The sequence below is a fragment of the Ammodytes marinus genome (assembly GCF_949987685.1).
Source record: "Ammodytes marinus genome assembly, chromosome: 11".
NCBI classification, from domain to species: domain Eukaryota; kingdom Metazoa; phylum Chordata; class Actinopteri; order Uranoscopiformes; family Ammodytidae; genus Ammodytes; species Ammodytes marinus.
The window spans coordinates 24368603-24390211 of record NC_137215.1 but is presented as its reverse complement, the minus strand read 5'-3'; the positions used below and the strand labels follow the sequence as shown (position 1 = coordinate 24390211).

Below are 21609 nucleotides of genomic sequence, written 5' to 3'. Positions count from 1 at the left end.
CTTTAAAGCCCCTGTGAACCCTAATCCACACAATCCTTTTAACTATGTAATTAGGAGAGTTTCATGATAGTAAGCTTCTGAAAAGAGTTAGGCACATTTATCAGTCCAAATTACAGATATTGCCATTTCATGTATGTTTTAAAAATTCAGTTTAGATGAGGCGGGCTATGTACTGGTTCTTATCACACAATAAGTATTTTGAACCAATCACGGCAGATCTCTGCCCAAATATTCTATAAAAACAATGACTGTTCCCATGGAGACCGTTTGATACAGCCACACGCAAACAGTCCTGGAAAACGGGCTACAGTAAGAAAGCTGTCATTTAAACTAAGTTCTGTAATATGTATGAACATTTTGTTTTAAACGTATTGAGACAACCAACTTTGACATCATATTGATTTTTTTTCACCATTTTAGACTAGGTTTCCAGAGGCTTTTAACACACATTGCATCACTTTGGTGGTGTGTGTATGTGTGTGTGTTTGTGGCTTAGCTCTCACACTGACCTCCTGCTGTTTCCCTATAGGGATCGTGGCCCTGTGGTCCCTGTCCGTTCTGTCCTTCGAGCGCTTCTTTGTGATCTGCCGTCCTCTGGGGAACATCCGTCTGCAAGCCAAACACTCCATGCTGGGCCTGCTGTTCGTGTGGACCTTCTCCTTCATCTGGACCTTCCCTCCAGTGCTGGGCTGGAACAGATACACCATCAGCAAGATCGGAACCACCTGTGAGCCCGATTGGTGAGAAATGATTATTATCTCTGAAACCCACAAAATGAACTGTAGATGGTTCATTCATCTGAGAAAACAACATACGTAACTGCTCTCTTAATCCTGACAGTAGAATGTTTTTTGTCTTTTGAAAACTGTTGACAATGTGGTTTATTGAAACTAATCAAATTATATTTTTAGTGCTTTAACAATGTAATATTCTATTTGACTTCAAGTTCATGTTCAGAGCACAGCATCTTAAAATCCTTGAAAAAACAGGCAAAGAACCGACCAGCGGTCGGATTCAAACCGGATCTGCTGTGATGAGAACTGAGCCTACCATGAGTAGGAATTGTGCAGTCTTAAGGTTCCTTAAGACATATGTTGCTAAACCTTATTTAGCAAGATATTATGTCCATGACAGGTCCTCCAAGCAACTTAGAACTATGTATCCGCTTCACATTAGTTCCAATGCTGTAGATAGGGGTGTGTGCCTTTGCCTCCTTTGTTTTCCTCATGCTTGGTTTTGCTGACGTTGAGCAGTAGGTTGTTCTCTTTGCACCAGCCTGAATGGCTGATTATTGCAATGCATTTCACAACAGCGTTCTCTCCATGTCAGAGTTTGCAGTCTTGGGTTTCCAGGGTGAACAAGAGGGGGCTGAGCACACATCTCCAGTCCCCTCCTGATGCATTCAATAGTTTCATATGTCCATACTTTCCTTCTGGTGCTTTGATTGTTTCAATCAGCTGGGAGTAAGCTGGCAGGAGAAGCAGAGAGAAATGTGGTCTGATTGTTCAAAGTGGGGGCGTGGGAGAGCCTTTCAGCTGCCAGGAATCTGTGTTCAGACATGATTCAGAGTATAGTTTCCTCTGGTAGGGGGTGAGAACGTGCAAGTGAAATATAGGTACAGCAGTTCTGAGGTCTGTTAGGTTACAATCATCAGCTCCAATAATAATACTGTCTGTTTTTTTTTTGATGAGACTGCTGACAGCCTCATACAGTATATATAGTTTCTGTATTGCATTTTGAGTCTTAGAGTCTGGGGGATTGTAACAGCTGCAATGAAATCAATAGTGAATTCTCTAGGCAGATACATATTTTTGTGATCGTCCAGAATTGTACATCGTGGGAACACTGTCAGAGGGCACAGCAGTCTGTGATTTCCTGTGGCTGCGGTGTTGCTCAGACTTATTTCATCCTTTTTTATTTTCCTGCGACTGCAAATTATATTGGCCAGGAGGTCTTATGTCTGAAATGGAATAGCTTAGCTCTTAACCCGGCTCTGTTCCCCCTATATTTCTGAGGTGGTCTCACCACTTGCTGGCTGTTTTATGGTCACCACCAATTCTGAGGTGAAACATCTGGCTCCTTAGCTACTAAAGGGCAATTGGTCAGGATTTCCATGCGGTAAAGCTACAGAAAGACACTAGGATGTACATCGTCTTCCTCATCCCATTACGCATAGCCTAGCTGGCTACGGGAGCTTGTTTAGTCCCAAAAAAAGTCCTCAGTGCTTCCTACAGCTGGGTTGGATTGCTGTGTTCTCACCTGCCCAAACGGGCCGCAGCAAAAGTTCGATTCAATCGCAACCAAACACGGCAGGTGTTACAACGCTCTTAAACGCTCCATAAAGGTGATTGGTACAAAAGTCAGAGTCCTCTGAAGGTACAGTGTGTCTGTGAGTGACCACATCCATCACGCAGAGTCAAAATATTGAATGCAGCAGCTTCAAGATAACTCCCCACCCTAACCTTACTTTAACCCTGGTGATTCCTCACAGCCCAGAAATAATTGAATTAATTTACTTTCTTGACACACACACCTCGCACACAACCTGACTTAGATTACAGGCATTCTTCTTCACTCAGCCCCGTGGCTACATTTACACATGTACATTGCTGCTTCAGCCGTATTAGTCCACACTGTGTGAACAACATGTCTCATGGAAAATCTCAAGGAACAGTTTGGCTCTGACCTTGGCCCCCAAGCTGCCATCTGGATAAAGCTATTTAGCTGCTTTGATCAAAGGCTTGCAGAAAGGGGGGCTGAGTGTTTTGCTTCAAGCCCTGCAAGAAAACCATAGCTCAGATGAGGCAAAGGGGGGAAAAGGATGGTTCAGACAAAACAATTAAGACGTCACCTTATGGAGATACCCAGCACATGGATGACCCCACCCACCTCTGACTGCACGCCACATTACTTCTGTCAGAAAACATTTGGTTAACAGCAGGAGTGTATACAGCCAGGGCCGCTGCTAAGCTACTTTCTTATGATTAATACCGCTAAGACTGATCTCCTGGTGATCAAGCCCAATAATTATAAATACTTATCTGAAGGTCTTCGTATGAACATTGATGGTTGTTTTATTTCTGAGAGTCCTCTGATCAAAAACCTTGGTGTTACCTTTGACCCAACATTGACTTTCCAGTCTCACATAAAAGAAATCACTAAGACAGCTTATTTTCACCTTCGGAATATTTCTAAAATCCGCCCTTCTCTGTCCCTGCGTAGCGCTGAGGTGGTTCTCCATGCCCTTGTGTCCTCTCGACTGGATTACTGTAACGTTCTCTTTTCTGGCCTCCCCTTTTCCACCACCAGGAGCCTTCAAATTGTCCAAAATTCAGATGCTAGACTTTTAACTAAAACAAGTAAATTTTATCATATAACTCCTGTTTTAGCTTCATTACACTGGCTGCCCATTCAGGCAAGAGCGGATTTTAAAGTTCTTCTTTTAACTTTTAAAGCCGTGAATGGTCTTGCGCCACTTTATCTTTCCCATTTACTCACTCTCTACACTCCGTCCCGTCCTCTTCGCTCCCTTGGCTCAAACCTCCTAGTCATTCCACCCATCAATAAAAAATCAGCTGGTGGGAGGGCTTTCTCTTACCGCGCTCCTCTTTTATGGAATGCCCTCCCACTTGACATCAGAAGTACCTCCTCCATCTCACTTTTTAAATCACGTCTTAAAACACACCTTTTTACCCTATACTTTGATTAAACTATCTTTTAGCATTTCCCCTGGTCTTTACTATTGTTTTATATTTTTATTTTTTATTGGTTTTTATTTTCTTAACTGTTTTATCCTTTCTCTGGTGTTTTAACTGATGTTTTGTAAATGCATTTTAACTGTTTTTTTTTTTTTGGTGGTTTTTGATTGTTTTTGATTGTTTTAACTGCACTTGTTTTTATTGGAAAGTGTATTGGGACCGTGTACCATGGTGATTTTGCACTTTAAATAATAAATTGATTGATTGATTGATTGATAAGCTTTTGGGTTCCCTAAGCTTAAATTGTCAGTGGTGCCCCCCGCCCGCCCCCAACAAAAAAAAAACACCAAGATGCTCGCACCCGTAGGGCGCAGGCGGAAATGTTTTGCCCTTGCAAGATCTCTGCGACTACTTTTTGGCACATTTGCTGTAGTGATGAGTTTTTGCAAACAGCATTTACTAATAGAAAGAACAGCTCAACTTGTGAAAAAAGTTGCCTCGTATCCTACTAACTGCCTTTGCAAAGGAATTGAGTGATAAATTCATAGACGGATTATGAGATAATGCGCCCCTGGGCACCCACTCTTAAAGGGCCCCCCACTCGTAAATATCCAGTCAGGTACACTGATAATTCCATACAGATACATACAATTACTGGCAAAAACATATTAAGGAAGTCAGTGTTTTTCCATAGGATTTGGGGATATTGTTGGAGGGACCCTGTTGGGGGTTCCGGGGCATGCCCCCCCCGGATTTTTTTTTACCTTTTTAAAGTAAAATGCATCAATCTGGTGCACTTTGAGAGGAAATTTTAGAGGCTATATCAACTCCTGAGATGCAGAAGGAACATTATTTTTCAGATTTTTCTTAAACAGGCAGCACTCCTTACTCTGCAACTGTAAAAACAGTACAGTAGATTGGTCTGCAGATCCATGTTCTATGATGGAGGGGCCCATTTCAACAGATAAAGGGTGGATAGCTACTTTTTATGAACAATTTAGAATTCACACATAGAAAGCTTATTTGTGTATGTGTGAGGGGGGCTTCAAGGCCCCTCATGGAGCCCCTTACACAGAGCTAGTAATGCTGTTCTTTTTAACTTGCCTTTGTATTTCTCCCCTACTAGTTGAGGGGCCCAATGAGTATCCTTATATTTAGGCTATTCCTTTTTGGACCCTGTTATTGACCCTGTTATTGACATCAGTGACAGAGCTCTTTGACTATTCAACATGAAAAGTTACTATCAGTATCTCTGGCTAAGGGCCCCCCTGAGCCCTTGGGCCCCTGGGCCTGTGCCTGGTATGCCTGTGCAGTAATCCACCCCTGGATAGGTTGCACAATTAAGGCGAGACACCCCAGGTGAATAGGGATTTTTTTTTAACTTATAGATATCATCATGAAACTTTGCCAGTTGATTACTGACACAAACACAATCATTTTTTGTATTACATGTTTTTCTTTAATATTTTATTAAATATGCAAATATGGCAATATTTAACCAATTATGCGTAAATTTGGGTCATTTTTCGAGAAAGATTTTGAGATGTTGGATAAAGCCAGAGTTAAAATCTCTATTTTATTTTAACCACATATTAGTTTCTAAAGTTTTTACACAACAGATTTTGGATACAGCCTTTTTTCATTTAATAAATCAAAAAAGACTACGTACATGTCTTAGAAATGCATTTTCGGCATGTTTTTAGGAGGAAAATGTATCATAAATCAGACAATTAACAATATATTAACAAATCCTTCTGTAAAAACCTTTAAAATAGTGCTATGAATGATCATAGAAAGTTTGGTTGATGTCAGTGGTCTAGAAGTTGAGATATCTTTCGCAGAGTATTGGAAAAAGCTCATTTTGAGAAAACGGCCGTTAAAGATAAAAACGTGAATTCTGCTGATAATAGCTAGAGTAATTTATTGAATTAGGCCCTACACCCTTCAATGCCATATAGGCCTACCACTGCTTAACATATATAAACCATAGCATAGTAACATTTACATCCACATGCTAATTTAAACGTGGTTAATTCATTATTAGCCACTGTCTGTCAACCTGCTCCTGTCGGCACAGACGCTCTCTCTCCCCACCATCTCCCCTCTGATCGTCTGACAGTCTGTGTCTCTCCGACGTGATCGGCGTGATTTACATGTCTTTAACACTTCTCCCCTTCAAATGGCGATCATGTAATGTCCGTAGCCAATTGATTAAGTATTTTTTTTGTCTTGGTTTGGCATATTTTCGACGTTTTTCCCATTTTATTTTGTGATTTTCGAGCTACCCGGGGCTAGCATCACGTGATGCCTTTTAGCGAATCACATCGTCAGAAATGTGCATTAGCCAATGAGGTCGCTTTCCTAGCATTGAATCCCTCCTCACACTTTCACGATTGGTTACTGATACAAAGGAAATGACCATATTTGGATCAGATAACGTTGTACTTGAGATTCAGAGCTTTCCAACAGTACCATGGTTATTATGATTCATACAGCGGTCGCGGTGCTGTATGTTACGTTAGAATGCTCACTTTTGACGAATTTAGGAGCAAAATACAGACGCAAGCAGTCAAAGTTTAGTAAAATAAACACCTAAAACGTATATTTTGGACATTTTATCCATACTAGTATGAAAGAAGACATGTTATGGAAGCTAAATAGACACAAATCTCAAAATTGACCAGTGCTTAAAAAAACGACGTTTTTGCCTGCCGTGTCTCGCCTTAAGACAAAACAACAACTAATTTATATATTTTTTGTAATGTAATGATCATCATGAAGTTTTTTAAAAAACCTCAATGTTGGGGGGCCTCCCGGATCATATATTTTTCCTTTTTCATAAAAAAAAATAAATAAATAAAAAATTATAAAAAAAATTTTTGGGGGGCCCCCCAGGAACTTGGTGCCCTACGCACTCTGCGTACCCTGCGTATAGGGAGCGGCGGCCCTGTATACAGCCCAGGTGTGTAATGTCTGATGCATTTGAAAAGCTTCATTTATGTAGCATACTTCTTTTTTTATCCATTTATATTTGCAAGATTTTCAGCACTACACTCGTTTTGAATGTTAAAAGGAATACAAAACGTATGAAGCAGGTTGATTCACCTTAACAGCCAGTCTAACTTGAGTAAGCCTGATCCGATTCCCAATTGGCAGCAGGTTTAGCTCATTCATGCCACTTTACAAATACAAATTTGGGCTGCAAAAACACTTACTCTTATCCAATTGGTGAAGGTTATGGCCTGTTTAAGCAGGGGCCTAGCACACAGACTGACCACGGCTTGCTTGAGCAGTTTAGGGTTGTTTGCTTTTTATTTATTAGTTGTGTGTGTTTGTGTGAGTATAATCCCCCAAACTGTGCATTCTTTTTGAGTGAGTTTTTCCCTAAATTCTCCCCAGCGACTTTCCTGACAGTTGTATTTACAACTTGTGACATTTGCAAAATGTTTGATTTTTTTTTTCTTTTTTCTGTTGCTGTACTGTTCTTCCATAACTGTTTGTATTAATGTACTGCCACCAACCGTGGCTATATTGGTAGGCATAGCTATATAGGTTATCAGTATGTCAGTGTCCTTGGTGAGGGCTTATGATACAATCTACCTCCAGAATGCTGTTGTCTTTCTCTCAAATCCCTCCCAGTGCTCAGGTATCGACTCGGGCACATTTAAATAGACATGTGCCAATCATGATATGTGAAAAGCGCGCGCGTGTGTGTGTGTTTGTGTGACAGTTACTGCAGCACATGCACGTCACAGGATTTCTTCCTTCCCAGCCGCTTTCTTTGCGGCCGGTTGCCTCCCTTTTTTCCTCATGTCAGTCAAAATTCCGTGCTTATTAAGAGCGTCATCATATTCAGGAGTTATTTAGCATTCGCCATGTATGGTAGATTGTGGGATGAAACTGGGAGGTGAAGTGGGAGGACACGGGGTGGAGATCGTCTGCGCACAATTCACCGCAGGTGGGTATTTATAAAGGGAAGATTGCGTGCAGGTGTGCGCCGCACAGTTTTATAAATCCACATTTTTTTTTGCGCAGCACATTTTTGGCTTTGTGCGGACGCAATGTTTTAGGATGGTTTCTACGCACACCGTTATAAATGAGGCCCCTGCTCTTATCCATAGTATTGGCTCGGAAAAATGTGTGAATGTACAGCAAATCAGTAACTCTTTACTATTCTCACTAAATCTCAAATGACTTTGGCCCTCTGACAACATACTGGAGCTGCCGGGGAAGTAAATCCATAGAGTGATTGATGCATTTCACAAATCAATACATTTCAGTGCAGTACAGGGACCCTATCGATTCAGTCCCATGGATTTGGTGACCTGCAATCTGACTGCTAAATAAATTGAATGAACAAATGCAGCTATGTTCTAGCCTGGTCCTACCAGACCATCACACTCCATTTCATTTGCCAACCAATCGCATAACGTTTGGTCATGACGTATGACAGCTCAAATGAGGTGCAAAACGTATTATCTTTTTCTCCAGACAGATAAAAGCCTCTGAATGTCAAAATGACATTTAACAGACAGCTCATAGCTGGGAAATTATGGGATCGCTACCACTTTTGTTCTTAAAGGGACACCCAAGTGTCAGCAAACGAATAGTCTGGAATGTTTTTGGCTTTATTCGTCAACCTATTGATAACTCTCCATCTATTTTTATTGATTGTTTGCATGTCGCTACATGTACTTTAAGAAAAATATGATTTATAACAGCTGAATCCTTATGGTGTTGGCCGGGTTTACATGTAGGGGAGAACGGGGTAATTTGTCACACGGGTTGGTTGTCACAATCGTTATATCTCGGAACCAGAAGGCGCTGTCTATGAAATTTCGGTATGTAAATATCCAGAATTGGATCAGAGGTCACCTACATAGTCTTCCTTGGAGTTAGACTGCTGAATTTGAGGTGAGACGACTGTTCGTGTTTTTCATGTCAAATTGAAAATATTCAGCTCCTCAGTATTTTTCTTTTAGGCTTTTACACAATGGGTTTATAACAAAACACTTGTTACCCATACAAAGTGTGAAGGGTAAACTATAGTTTAGATTGTGGTTAGCAAGCTAATTAGTTGTCAGATGGTTGTTGGCCTTGATGCTAGCAAGAAATTCAAGTTGGGGTTGGTCGTCACATTTTTTGGGGGGTTGGTTGTCACATGTTATCTCAAGGCTGCAGCCAGAAAAGGAACCCAATAACGAAATAAATTGTCAAGCTGTATCTTCACTGACACCCCAGAGAAGGAAAGAATAGAGCAGGAAAAGGCAGCTAGCATGCAAAAGAAAAAAGGGCAAACAAATCAAAACAACCCAGTGCATCCCAAACTAGACCAGCTCCCAAGACTACAGTAAGTTATGTAGGCCTATTTGTCAACTTGACAATGCAATTAAACTTTCAAATGTAGTTCTACTTTCTTGCCTTCTTTTTAAGAGTATTCCCATTAAGATAACCTTGTGACAAACACGCCCATAGTGTTTTGACAACCAACCCCTTGATGGGGTTGGTTGTCACAATGTGTAAGGGTGTCTTTGATGATTAATTTCTTCTTTATTACAATAAAGAAGAAATATAAAAGTGAGGGGTACACATTTCAAGCCAACACCTTAAGCTTCAATTTAATGTAGGAATGACTTTTGAAAGATGAGTAGGTGATAAGGAATTCTCACAAGAGTAAAATGTGTGCCTACTATTCTCCCCTATGTAGGCTAGCCGGCCCAGTACAAAGCTCATAAAATGTAAATGTTAATAGCTTTCTTTTCCTCCTCCGAACAGGTATTCAACCAACATACGAGCTCACAGCTACATCATCACCTTCTTCACCACCTGTTTCATTCTGCCTCTGGGAGTCATCATCTACTGCTATGGAAAGCTCCTGCGGAAACTCAAACAGGTCAGTTCTAATACAACACACATGGAATCCATAATTGATGTACTATGTATGAAGCTCTGACTTTAATATGCATACAAATAATATGAATACCCTTTGTCTGTATTTCCCCTTTGTAGATACAATTTATGTGTGGTGGCTGATATTGGACATTGCATAAAAGTATTAAAGGCGTTTCAATGCATGTTTTTTTAAACCATATATAATAATTGTTTATTATTGTATAACCCTGAATGAGGAATGATGAATAAGAGTTGCTGGTGACCTGCTTAAAATAGCAAACTCATTAGTGGAATAGAGAAGTTAGTAACCATGGTAAGAGCTGTTCTTAAAGGCTCAATGATACAAATAAAACATTTCTTTCCGAATTTTAACTTAAAATATTTGAAACGTTTTTCAATACGTGTATTAACTATTGGAGCATTACATCGTTACAAGTATCAGCTTCGAAAACCCATATATTTTCATAGCTTCTGTGGGTAAGTAAACAAGGTGGGCTCACCGCAGCTAAAGCAACATATCCGTGGCGTTTACATTGTCTGGGCTGTGTATAAACACCGGATTTCTTTGCAGCGTGCCCACACAGTACGGATAGCGGATCTCAATGAGATATACACTGCTTTTGACAAAAAAAAGTGATTCTGACAACAAGTGTTCTCCATAAATCGCTGAGTGCAAAGAGCTGTGTGAATAGCTATAGTCATGGTTCTTATGTTTTTCCTCCAGGTATCTCACGGTCGTCTGTCCACGGCCCGGAAGCCTGAGCGTCAGGTGACTCGTATGGTGGTGGTGATGATTGTGGCCTTCATGGTGGGCTGGACGCCGTACGCAGCCTTCTCCATCCTGGTCACCGCTCACCCAACCATCCACCTGGACCCCAGGCTGGCTGCCATACCCGCATTCTTCTCCAAGACAGCTGCTGTCTACAACCCAATCATCTACGTCTTCATGAACAAACAGGTAACAGTGGGAGTTTTTTTTTCACGTCACGAATATACTGCTTGATTCAGCCATTTTGATCCTGTCCACTTGGAATTTTCAAGTGTGTTACTTAATAGCAGCATAGATGGCAGATAGCTTTTTTTTTGATTTTTCAGCTTTTTCAGAAAGTTTGGAGCGACAGAGATAATTTGAACCTGGGTCTGCTGAGACCTGCTGAGGAACCTCATGGGGAGGGAGGGGGGGGGGGTGTTTACAGGTAGCTTAATTCCTTCCTTTTGCCAGGGTCGAGACACTTCACTGTAGGCAGCAGAGGGAAGCTGCTGTCGAATACTGAGAATTTTTTTTTCTGTTGCTGTTGGGTGTGTTAGCCTGTCCCCTCAATAATGCATGCTCTATGAACAAAAGAAACATGAGATCCAGGGAGTACGATTGTCCATGCTCTGTTAGAAAATACATAAGCCACCTATGTGGTATACCGTATACACTTGTGTGGGCTTGCAATTGTGAAAGGGCTGGTGCTGACATTTCATCATGCCATTTACCTTGCTCTGTTTCACATTGTGCGCCCTATCTCTTGTTGTCAGTATACTGTAAGTAGGACACACACTCTTCGTAATCATTATTGACTTTTCATAGAGCGATCATATGATGGCAGCTATTAGAAAAGCGTGATTGTGTGCTGATCTATAACATATCACCTAAGATATTTGGTTAATAGCCAATCCATGTTCTAACTTATTCAAAGTAAGTTAGCATATTTTTGTTGCGTGCACTGAGATTCGCCTGCCATGACGACTACTGATGGGTTTCTAGTGTTCTACCAAATATCTAAATAGCTGGATTTATGGACCTAATTGGAAAATGCGACCGCCTAACGGGATGCTTAATTGCTTTATTTATTTAAGGCAGCTGTGCTAAAAAGGTCAGGCAATTGTTACATCGACTGTAAGTTAAATCTGTTACTGGAGCCCGAGTAGGATGTTTAAATCCAGGCCATGTCAAATGAGATCAAAGCCATTTTTAATTAAAATTAACTTAACTCCTCATATTTATTACATTAATGTTGTTGGGATGTTCACAGTGCGTTTTTTTTATATTGTGTACTGTGACACCTACACAGTTGATATGGTGGAGACATGATCCTCTCCCACCCACACTACAACATTATGTTTAAATAGACAAAGCTCAACAAGACACATTTTTTTAAGCCTGTGTGATGTTCAAATGTCATTAAAATCAGAACCACAATAGATTAGCTTAGACTGCCTGCATGTCTCCTTTTTGCTCCTTGCTTTAATGCGAATCATATGGATTTGAAATTAAGTTGCAAATAAGTTACATTATGAGGAAACAAACCGGTAACTAGTTAGCATTTTGATGATGTTCCTTTTTCATCATATGTGCCCATATAGATAAGGAATGTATATGCACATGGAAACCAGAGCATTCCAAAGGCTAAAGATTGGAGCCATTAAAATAGTTATCAAAGACTGTTTTTCGATTTCTGTCCTGGTAACTCTCATTTTATCAACCTGTACACAAGTGACCTACTGTACAGAAAGCAGGAAGCTGTGCTGCGAGATTGTGATGCCAATTTAAGGAATTTCATCAAGTGAGATTTGCTTGATGCAATCTTATTCAAGAGCTTGCCAGCCTGTTCAACAGCTGGGACAAAACTTGTACTTTGGTTTTGATAAATATTTGGCTTCAAAACTTGTTTAAATTTTTGACTGGCAAATTGTTACACTTGCTACAGTGCTACTAAAAACACATGCTACCTGTATTTCATAGCGATGAGCCTATCCGCAGCATTAATGCTCCTACAACGCCGGAATCACCAACTTCATTTCTTCTTCTGGTGAACATGTGCGTGCTGTGTCCAATTTACGGATGTCACATCACTTGCGTGCACTTTGGAGTCACCGCTGTACTCACAAAGTTCTTTAACAACCTTTTCAGTTGTGACATTTTCTGTGGCATTTCTTGCACATGACTGGGTCTAGTTTTTTTTCCGGACAATAGGATGAACATTTAAAATGTCAAGCCCATTTATGACAAACATGACTAAATATGAGACTTGTCGACAGTAAACATTTTAGTGAGCTACTTTCAGGGGAATAGAAGTCCAACTATGCATATTTAAATGCTTGGCACAGCATACAGATCAGATGCTGCATGCACTCTGCATGTCCATCTGATCTGATGACCCATTTCGTAGCTGTTAAAATGGGTCAGCCAGTGTTTGCACTAAGGCGTCAACTGGATGCGCACAAGGACAGTTGACAGGCTGGTTCTGGCTCATGAACAGCTCCTGCTGCTTTAGCCAAAACCGCTGTTGCTCATAGCAGTCAGATGACCTGTAGTGCTTGATTGCGAGAGCTCTCTCTCTCTTTCCGTCCCCCTGAGTTAAAAGGTGAGGCCAACCAGTCTCAGGGGGATTTCCTTGATGTATGGCGACTGCTACTTGGAATTAAAGTTTTAGAGGGAGACAACCTCCTCGGTTCTCAGTGGTATGAGTGTCTAAGGTGAAAAAAACATTCTATTTAATATAAAGGCTGACTGAAAGTTAACTTAATGCAAACTACTTTGAACGGCTTTATTTTTTAAAAACATTTTAAGATATTTTTTTGGTATTTTTATGCTTTATTGATAGTGTAGAGACAGAGTTGAAATGGGGCAGAGAGGGGAGTGACATGCAGAGAACGACCGTGGGCTGGAATCAAACCCGGGTCCGCTGCTGGCCGAGGCCCATGGGGGGGACGCCCTACCAACTGAGCTAAGGGCGCCCCTTGAACGGCTTTAGTTTTTTAACGTCCGATTAACGGGCACACATTCTGTGATTATGACCGTTGTCGGCCCGCCCAGAGATTGGGAAATTAGGACGCAATGGAGTAGTGACTTTGTGTGTTGCCAAGCCTCCGTGAGAAGAAACGGATAAAGAAAAGGGTCTTTAGAACCAGATGGTTCTCTCGACAACACACTAGATGATTGAGATAATCAAACAAGTGACGTGTGGGGTCACAAATTAGCTCCAGCTTCTCATACAAGATCGGACTTACTGTGTGATGACTAATGTGCGATAAGTGAAGCTCTTCAAAGGCTCAAGGACTTCACTGAAAGCAACTGCCAGCCCTATCACCAAACCTTTATTTCACAGAAGCGACAATATCTGCGAACGGATGACAGCTTTAGAAGTGTTCAAAGCAAAAGAACACACATGGGCTCAACACATTATGACCTCCATACATGTGTCCTTGGATATTTTTCAAAATGAAAAGGTACATTATAGTCACAATGTACTTTGTACAAAAAGGTTTATATGGTGATAAAAATCCCTAGTCTACATTCAGAAAGCAAAGTGCCATACTCACTTACATTTAGATGAATGAATCAATGAACCTGAAGATCTGCACATACCACAATGAAAAGATCCTGACACAAAGAACAGGAAATGATCCATATGATGTCACAGACAGTCACAGACATCTTGTGCTTAGGAAGTATAGTATACAGGTCCTTCTCATATAATTAGCATATTGTGATAAAGTTGATTATTTTCCATAATGATAATAATTGAACCTTCATATATTTTAGATTCATTGCACACCAACTGAAATATTTCAGGTCTTTTGTTGTTTTAATACTGATGATTTTGGCATACAGCTCATGAAAACCCCAAATTCCTATCTCAAAAAATTAGCATATTTCATCCGACCAATAAAAGAAAAGTGTTTTTAATACAAAAAAGTCAACCTTCAAATAATTATGTTCAGTTATGCACTCAATACTTGGTCGGGAATCCTTTAGCAGAAATTACTGCTTCAATGCGGCGTGGCATGGAGGCAATCAGCCTGTGGCACTGCTGAGGTGTTATGGAGGCCCAGGATGCTTCGATAGCGGCCTTAAGCTCATCCACAGTGTTGGGTCTGGTGTCTCTCAACTTCCTCTTCACAATATCCCACAGATTCTCTATGGGGTTCAGGTCAGGAGAGTTGGCAGGCCAATTGAGCACAGTAATACCATGGTCAGTAAACCATTTACCAGTGCTTTTGGCACTGTGAGCAGGTGCCAGGTCTTGTTGAAAAATTAAATCTTCATCTCCATAAAGCTTTTCAGCAGATGGAAGCATGAAGTGCTCCAAAATCTCCTGATAGCTAGCTGCATTGACCCTGCCTTTGATAAAACACAGTGGACCAACACCAGCAGCTGACATGGCACCCCAGACCATCACTGACTGTGGGTACTTGACACTGGAGTGTCAGGCATTTTGGCATTTCCTTCTCCCCAGTCTTCCTCCAGACTCTGGCACCTTGATTTCCGAATGACATGCAAAATTTGCTTTCATCCGAAAAAAGTACTTTGGACCACTGAGCAACAGTCCAGTGCTGCTTCTCTGTAGCCCAGGTCAGGCGCTTCTGCCACTGTTTCTGGTTCAAAAGTGGCTTGACCTGGGGAATGCGGCACCTGTAGCCCATTTCCTGCACACGCCTGTGCACGGTGGCTCTGGATGTTTCTACTCCAGACTCAGTCCACTGCTTCTGCAGGTCCCCCAAGGTCTGGAAACGGCCCTTCTCCACAATCCTCCTCAGGGTCCGGTCACCTCTTCTGATTGTGCAGCGTTTTCTGCCACACTTTTTCCTTCCCACAGACTTCCCACTGAGGTGCCTTGATACAGCACTCTGGGAACAGCCTATTCGCTCAGAAATGTATTTCTGTGTCTTACCCTCTTGCTTGAGGGTGTCAATGATGGCCTTCTGGACAGCAGTCAGGTCGGCAGTCTTGATGATTGTTGATTCAGATGATTAGGTTAAGAGCTCGTTTAGAGTACCTTTTCATGATATGCTAATTTTTTGAGATAGGAATTTGGGGTTTTCATGAGCTGTATGCCAAAATCATCAGTATTAAAACAACAAAAGACCTGAAATATTTCAGTTGGTGTGCAATGAATCTAAAATATATGAAAGTTCAATTATTATCATTACATTATGGAAAATAATCAACTTTATCACAATATGCTAATTATATGAGAAGGACCTGTATATCACCGTGGAAAATATATGAAAGGGGCCTAAGAATTATCCCCAAACTGGACAGGTTTTATTAACTCTACGGAGTGTCTAAGCATCTTTGTTTAGGTTTCATGGCAGATAACTTTACTGGTTTCATTCACTCTCATCAGCCCTGTGTCCACACGCAGCAGGCAGCTTTTTTCAGTGAAACACACTTTGTGGCACCTCTCCCTGTTTGTTACTAGAGCAACATGGCATTGTAAAAGGGATACATTCAAAGCAAATATTTTAAATATGTTTGTCTTCCTGCCAGTTATTCAACATTTAAATCCCATATTTCCACAGAATGTGCCGCTCCCCCCTGTATTTCCTCTCCCGGGGTTAACTCTGACATACCAGGGACAGTGGCCAGTGCAGACAGTGAACAGATTTGCCCAAGACAAACATTTACTTCTTATGGGCAGAGAGTCAAAGTCTGAGAGTTGACGAAAATAAAACTTTGAAGATACAACGTTTGCGTAGGGAAAGCTGTTTGACCAAATCACAGAGCATCATAGCCATACCATACCATTACCCTAACCCTAACTGCAGGCTGCCCTGAAGGCTCAGTTGGGGGGACAAAACACCAAACATCTAAGATTGTATGCAACCATATAACATACGTGACAGAAAAAGGAATCTACCTCCAATTTTCCACACCAGCAGTCATTTTATCTTATCAAATTTCAGTTATTTTTTTTACCTCTTTAGCCTTTGACAAATAAAGGTGGAGTCAGAGATTCTGAAGAATGCTTGCTGTCACAATCACTGTTTGTAAAAAGCTTTGAATAACCCCTCAATATTTTTCACCTGTCCGTACTGTGTGAGTGCTGAAAAGAAATACACAGCTTGGGCTCTGTAAACTGGTATGTAAACAAAGGGTATGTGAACCAAGCGTAGCTAGCAACAAGCCCGTTTACAGAGCCAAGGCTGTGTATCAACACTGGATTTATTTTCAGCGCACACACAGTACAGACAGGTTGCAGGTTTCAGGCTTTTCATTTTGCCATTAAGATGACATTTTATGACCTTAATCTCTGTGCTTGAGTGTTTTAAAAGCTATATTTTTCAAAGTAGGATGGCAGTGTTACACAAGTACCGCACTAGATGTGAGAGGTCTAACTGATTATTTAAGGTGCCAGACTGAACACAGCCACAGACTGCAATATTGCAACCTTTTCCCTTTCACCCCCAGAGGGTACCAGAGGTGTTATTGCCGCTCTTTGGAAGCATTACTGGTTTGAGGGGAGCAGTTAGAAGGCTTGCGTGTTGAATTAGACAGGTCGTTAAGGGTCAGGAATCATGATTTCTCCCTGGGGCCTCACAGAGTGGGAGCTTCAGCATGGGGGGAATAAGGTCAATTAAGGTTTTTAGTTTTAAAGTAATGTGGAAAACCACCATTTATGGGGCTTTTAGTGGTTGGGTTGGAAATGGCTTAGTTCTTCCAAGAACAGCTATTGACAGGACGCAATTGTCACTGCCATTGTGTGTGTGTCTGTCATGTGGTGACTGATGCTCACTGATTATTTTTATTAAAATAAACTGTGTTAAAAATGTATATTCTGGAATGACATATTACGTGAACATCGCTTTAAAGATATAGTGCGTAACTTCTGTCTTCCCCTATCTCAGCGATTCTGGAGAATGCTTGATGTCAAAATCACTTTTTGTCAAAGATAGTGAATATCTCCTCACGATCAGCTAGATGTCTGTCTTGTGTGCACTGACTTTTTTTTTTGGTGTACACAGCCTAGAATCTGCAAATTGGCATGTAAACAAAGGGTATATTAAAAAAAAGGTATTCTCCAGAAACGCAGACTCCACCTTTAAATAGTGTAATTTATTAATAACCAAGCTTACCGCTTTAAATTGTCTTGTTTTCTGCCCAGTTCCGGAAGTGCCTCATCCAGCTCTTCACGGGAAGGGGCACCATCCCCAGCAACATGAACGAGACCTCAGAGCGACCTGGAATTACTATGGAAAGCCAAACAGGAGAAATGTCTGTCATTGCGGCCCGCATCCCCATGGGTGGCCCCGTGTCGCCCAGGTCTGACAATTCTCCAACTGACTGTGGCTCCTTTGCCCAGCTGCCCATCCTAGAGAACAAAGTGTGTCCGATGTAACAATACACCTGGTCCTAATAGGTCCTTACTGTCCTATGACCAACCCAGAATCCATAATATCCTCCTGTAATCTACTGTATTAACAGTGTGGTTCAGAACCTGTTTGGACAAAGACAGAACTTGTTCGTTCATTTTCTTTATTGGTCAATTTACACTAAGCACATTGAAATTTGTCTTTTCACATATATCCCTTCAAGACACCACACTTTAAAGGGTCTTATTTTGTGCTTTGGTCAGCCATAGTACAGCGCCCCTGGAGCATTCCGGGGTTATGTGTCTTGCTCAAGGACATGGTGGTAGAGATGGTGGGTACCGTAGATGTAAAAGCAGGCACCACTAGTTTTACTACTAACACCCTCCTGTCCGGTGGCAGGGATCGAATCGGCGACCTCATGGTTACTGTTTGGCCTCTCTTTCCTCTAGGCCATCATACCAACCATTTGCAATTGCTTGCAGATTGACAAACGCAGAGTAGACGTCAAGAGTTTTCAAAGACGATGATTTTATATATATATATATATATATATATATATATATATATATATATATATATATATATATATATATATATATATATATATATATATATACAGTATCTCACAAAAGTGAGTACACCCCTAACATTTCTTCAAATATTTCATTATATCTTTCCATACGACAACACTGAATAAATGACACTTTGATACAATGTCAAGTAGTCAGTGTACAGCTTGTATAACAGTGTAAATTTACTGTTCCCTCAAAATAACTCGACACACAGCCATTAATGTCTAAACTGTTGGCAACAAAAGTGAGTACACCCCTAAGAAAAAATTTCCAAATTGGGCCCAAAGTGTCAATATTTTGTTTTGCCAACATTATTTTCTAGCACTGCCTTAACCCTCTTGGGCATGTAGTTCACTAGAGCTTCACAGGTTGCAACTGGAACCCTCTTCTACCCATTCATGACGACATCAAGGAGCTGGTGGATATTAGAGTCCTTGCGCTCCTCCACCTTCTGTTTGAGGATGCCCCAAAGATGCTCAATAGGGTTTAAGACTGGAGACATGCTTGGCCAGTCCATAACCTTTACCCTCAGTTTCTTTAGCAAGCCAGTGGTCGTTCGGAGGGGTGTTTGGGGTCGTTATCATGTTGCAGTACTGCCCTGCGGCCCAGTTTATGAAGGGAGGGGATCATGCTCTGCTTCAGTATGTCACAGTACATGTTAGAATTCAATGAACTGTAGATCCCCAGTGCTGGCAGCACTCATGCAGCCCCAGACCATGACACTCCAACCACCATGCTTGACTCTAGGCAAGACACACTTGTCTTTGTACTCCTCACCTGGTTGCCGCTCCACACTCTTAACACCATCTGAACCAAATAAATGTATTTTGGTCTCATCAGACCACAGGACATGGTTGCAGTAATCCATGTCCGTAGTCTGTTTGTCTTCAGCAAACTTTTTGTGGGGTTTCTTTTGCATCATCTTTAGAATAGGCTTCCTTCTGGGATGACAGCCATGCAGACCAGTATGATGTTCTAATGATGCAGAGTGCGGCGTATGGTCTGAGCACTGACATGTTGACCCCCCACCCCTTCAAGCCCTTCAGCAATGCTGGCAGCACTCATACGTCTATTTTCCAAAGCCAACCTCTGTGTACGACGCTGACCACGTGCACTCAACCTTCGTAAACTGGGCCGCAGGGTGGTATTGCAACATGATAACGACCCCAAACACACCTCCAAGACGACCAGTGGCTTGCTAAAAAAGCTGAGGGTAAAGGTTATGGCCTGGCCAAGCATGTCTCCAGACCTAAACCCTATTGAGCATCTTTGGGGCATCCTCAAACAGAAGGTGGAGGAGCGCAAGGTCTTTAATATCCACCAGCTCTGTGATGCTGTCATAAATGGGTGGAAGAGGGTTCCAGTTGCAACCTGTGAAGCTCTAGTGAACTACATGCCCAAGAGGGTTAAGGCAGTGCTGGAAAATAATGGTGGCCACACAAAATATTTACACTTTGGGCCCAATTTGTACATTTTTTCTAAGGGGTGTACTCACTTTTGTTGCCAGCAGTTTAGACATTAATGGCTGTGTGTCGAGTTATTTTGAGGGGACAGTACATTTACACTGTTATACAAGCTGTACACTGACTACTTTACATTGTATCAAAGTGTCATTTCTTCAGTGTTGTCCCATGGAAAGATATAAAGAAAAATGTGAAGAAATGTGAGGGGTGTACTCACTTTTGTGAGATACTGTATATATATATATATATATATATATATATATATAAATATTTGATTAAAAGAACAACAGAGGGGTCAAGAAAGAACCGTGCTGACAGAAATGCTCAGCGCTTTACCATGCTAGCTATGTTGTAAATATTTGCTCACAGGACACTACTGTCCTGTTATTGGAGAGTATCTTGGAGGTTCTCTTGACCATCACTGAACACCTGCTAGTGCGTCACATTGAAACAAGTTAATCGCGCCTGCTTTCATATCCCAATGAAAGGAGAGACTGCTAAACACGCAAACCTGACGTCAGTTAGCGGAGGGCTAGCCAATGTCCAAATACCACAATGCATCCATCCTGCTTTTCATCTTGTCCTTTTCCTTTTGAAACCCTGTGATGGCGCCTGTAGAGACAGCGTTGTTTTTCTATGCTGTTTCAGTATTTTGCTTTGGCAGCCAATCTTCATTCGTCTTGGCTCAGAGAATTGTTCTGTATTGGGATACATTGACTTTAGTTTATGCAGCGTTGAATAATTTGAGCCGAAGCTTTTATCTTTAGTGAAGATGGTCAATACTTGGGAGATACTATCTCATGTTGAGCCTGTTGCAGATGTAGGAGGACAACATATTTATGAAGTGCCAGCAGGGGGTTGACAAACCAACTTGCACAAGCATATGCATACACCAACCTCCCCACACCTGATTGAAGTCCACTGCCTGTTACAATGAGCTCTCTGTGGGCATGTGACAAAACAATGAACCAATAAATATGATAGCACACGAGTGGCTAAGCTGAGCAGCCATATACTGTACAGTACAACAGCGATGTGCATTCCTATCATATGCACAGGTCGACAGGCAATATTAAAGCTAAACACTGACACACTATTGAACATCAAGTGTAAGCTACGGTATGTACGTGTTAAAAATGTTTTCTTCTTGACTTTAGTGGTGCATGTTTGTTCGCTATTACTGGATATTTGTCAAAACAATGTTGTATTTTCTATGCTGCACAGTGCTTCACTATGTTGAAAAAAAAATACAGTATGGTGTCTGTTTGCGATGTACTGAGTGTTTTATTTGGACAATCTAGTAATAGAATCATTTAGCATCCTTGAGAATAAATTAATCCGTGCCAAATTCATTGTGATGCCTTGATATAATTAGCATAATGAGACCATAGTGAACACAACTGGCAACTCAGCTTATATCTAAGTCTAAAACAATTACGCTTTTTAGATAACCTCTATTATGCTGGTGGCTTAGTGTCTGCCAGCTTGTTTATGCTATTATTTGCCCCCCAAGTGGACATAAATGTGTTAATGCAGCATTAGGAAATGTGGAGTTCTTGCAAACTCAACTCAGACACATAATGGATAATGTGCTTTAGTTGCCAGTTGAGTTGATTTCCGTTTTGAGACATGGCCTTTTTTATGGGGATTATAATGTCTTTCATGAACTGCTTAATTTATTGATGTTGAAATGTTAAAGCCATATCTCAGGTCTGTCACAATATGCTGTTATTGCTGTTTGCAAAAGTAAAACATTTAAAAACTAGACTCTGTGCTTAATTGCGGAATTCCAGTATAGCCACAGTGAACGACTGTGTTTTCCCTCTTCAGTTATATTCTCTGATTATGTCTGGAAATGTATGTGTTTTGTTATGAACGGAATATTGCATGTTATTGATT

At 41.2% G+C, this 21609-nt stretch overlaps 1 protein-coding gene across 1 annotated transcript in view; it reads left to right on the top strand.

Moving 5' to 3' along the window:
• Nucleotides 1-17701, top strand: part of valopa (vertebrate ancient long opsin a) — a gene marked incomplete at both ends in the record, with an annotated part of 18893 nt that extends 1192 nt beyond the window's left edge. Inside the window, 4 exons of the mRNA XM_080036653.1 lie at nt 530-740; nt 9474-9591; nt 10315-10548; nt 17468-17701. Coding sequence (XP_079892779.1) covers nt 530-740; nt 9474-9591; nt 10315-10548; nt 17468-17701 — 797 coding nt within the window. The remainder of the gene's footprint in view (nt 1-529; nt 741-9473; nt 9592-10314; nt 10549-17467) is intronic.
• Between the last annotated feature and the right edge of the window lie 3908 nt (nt 17702-21609).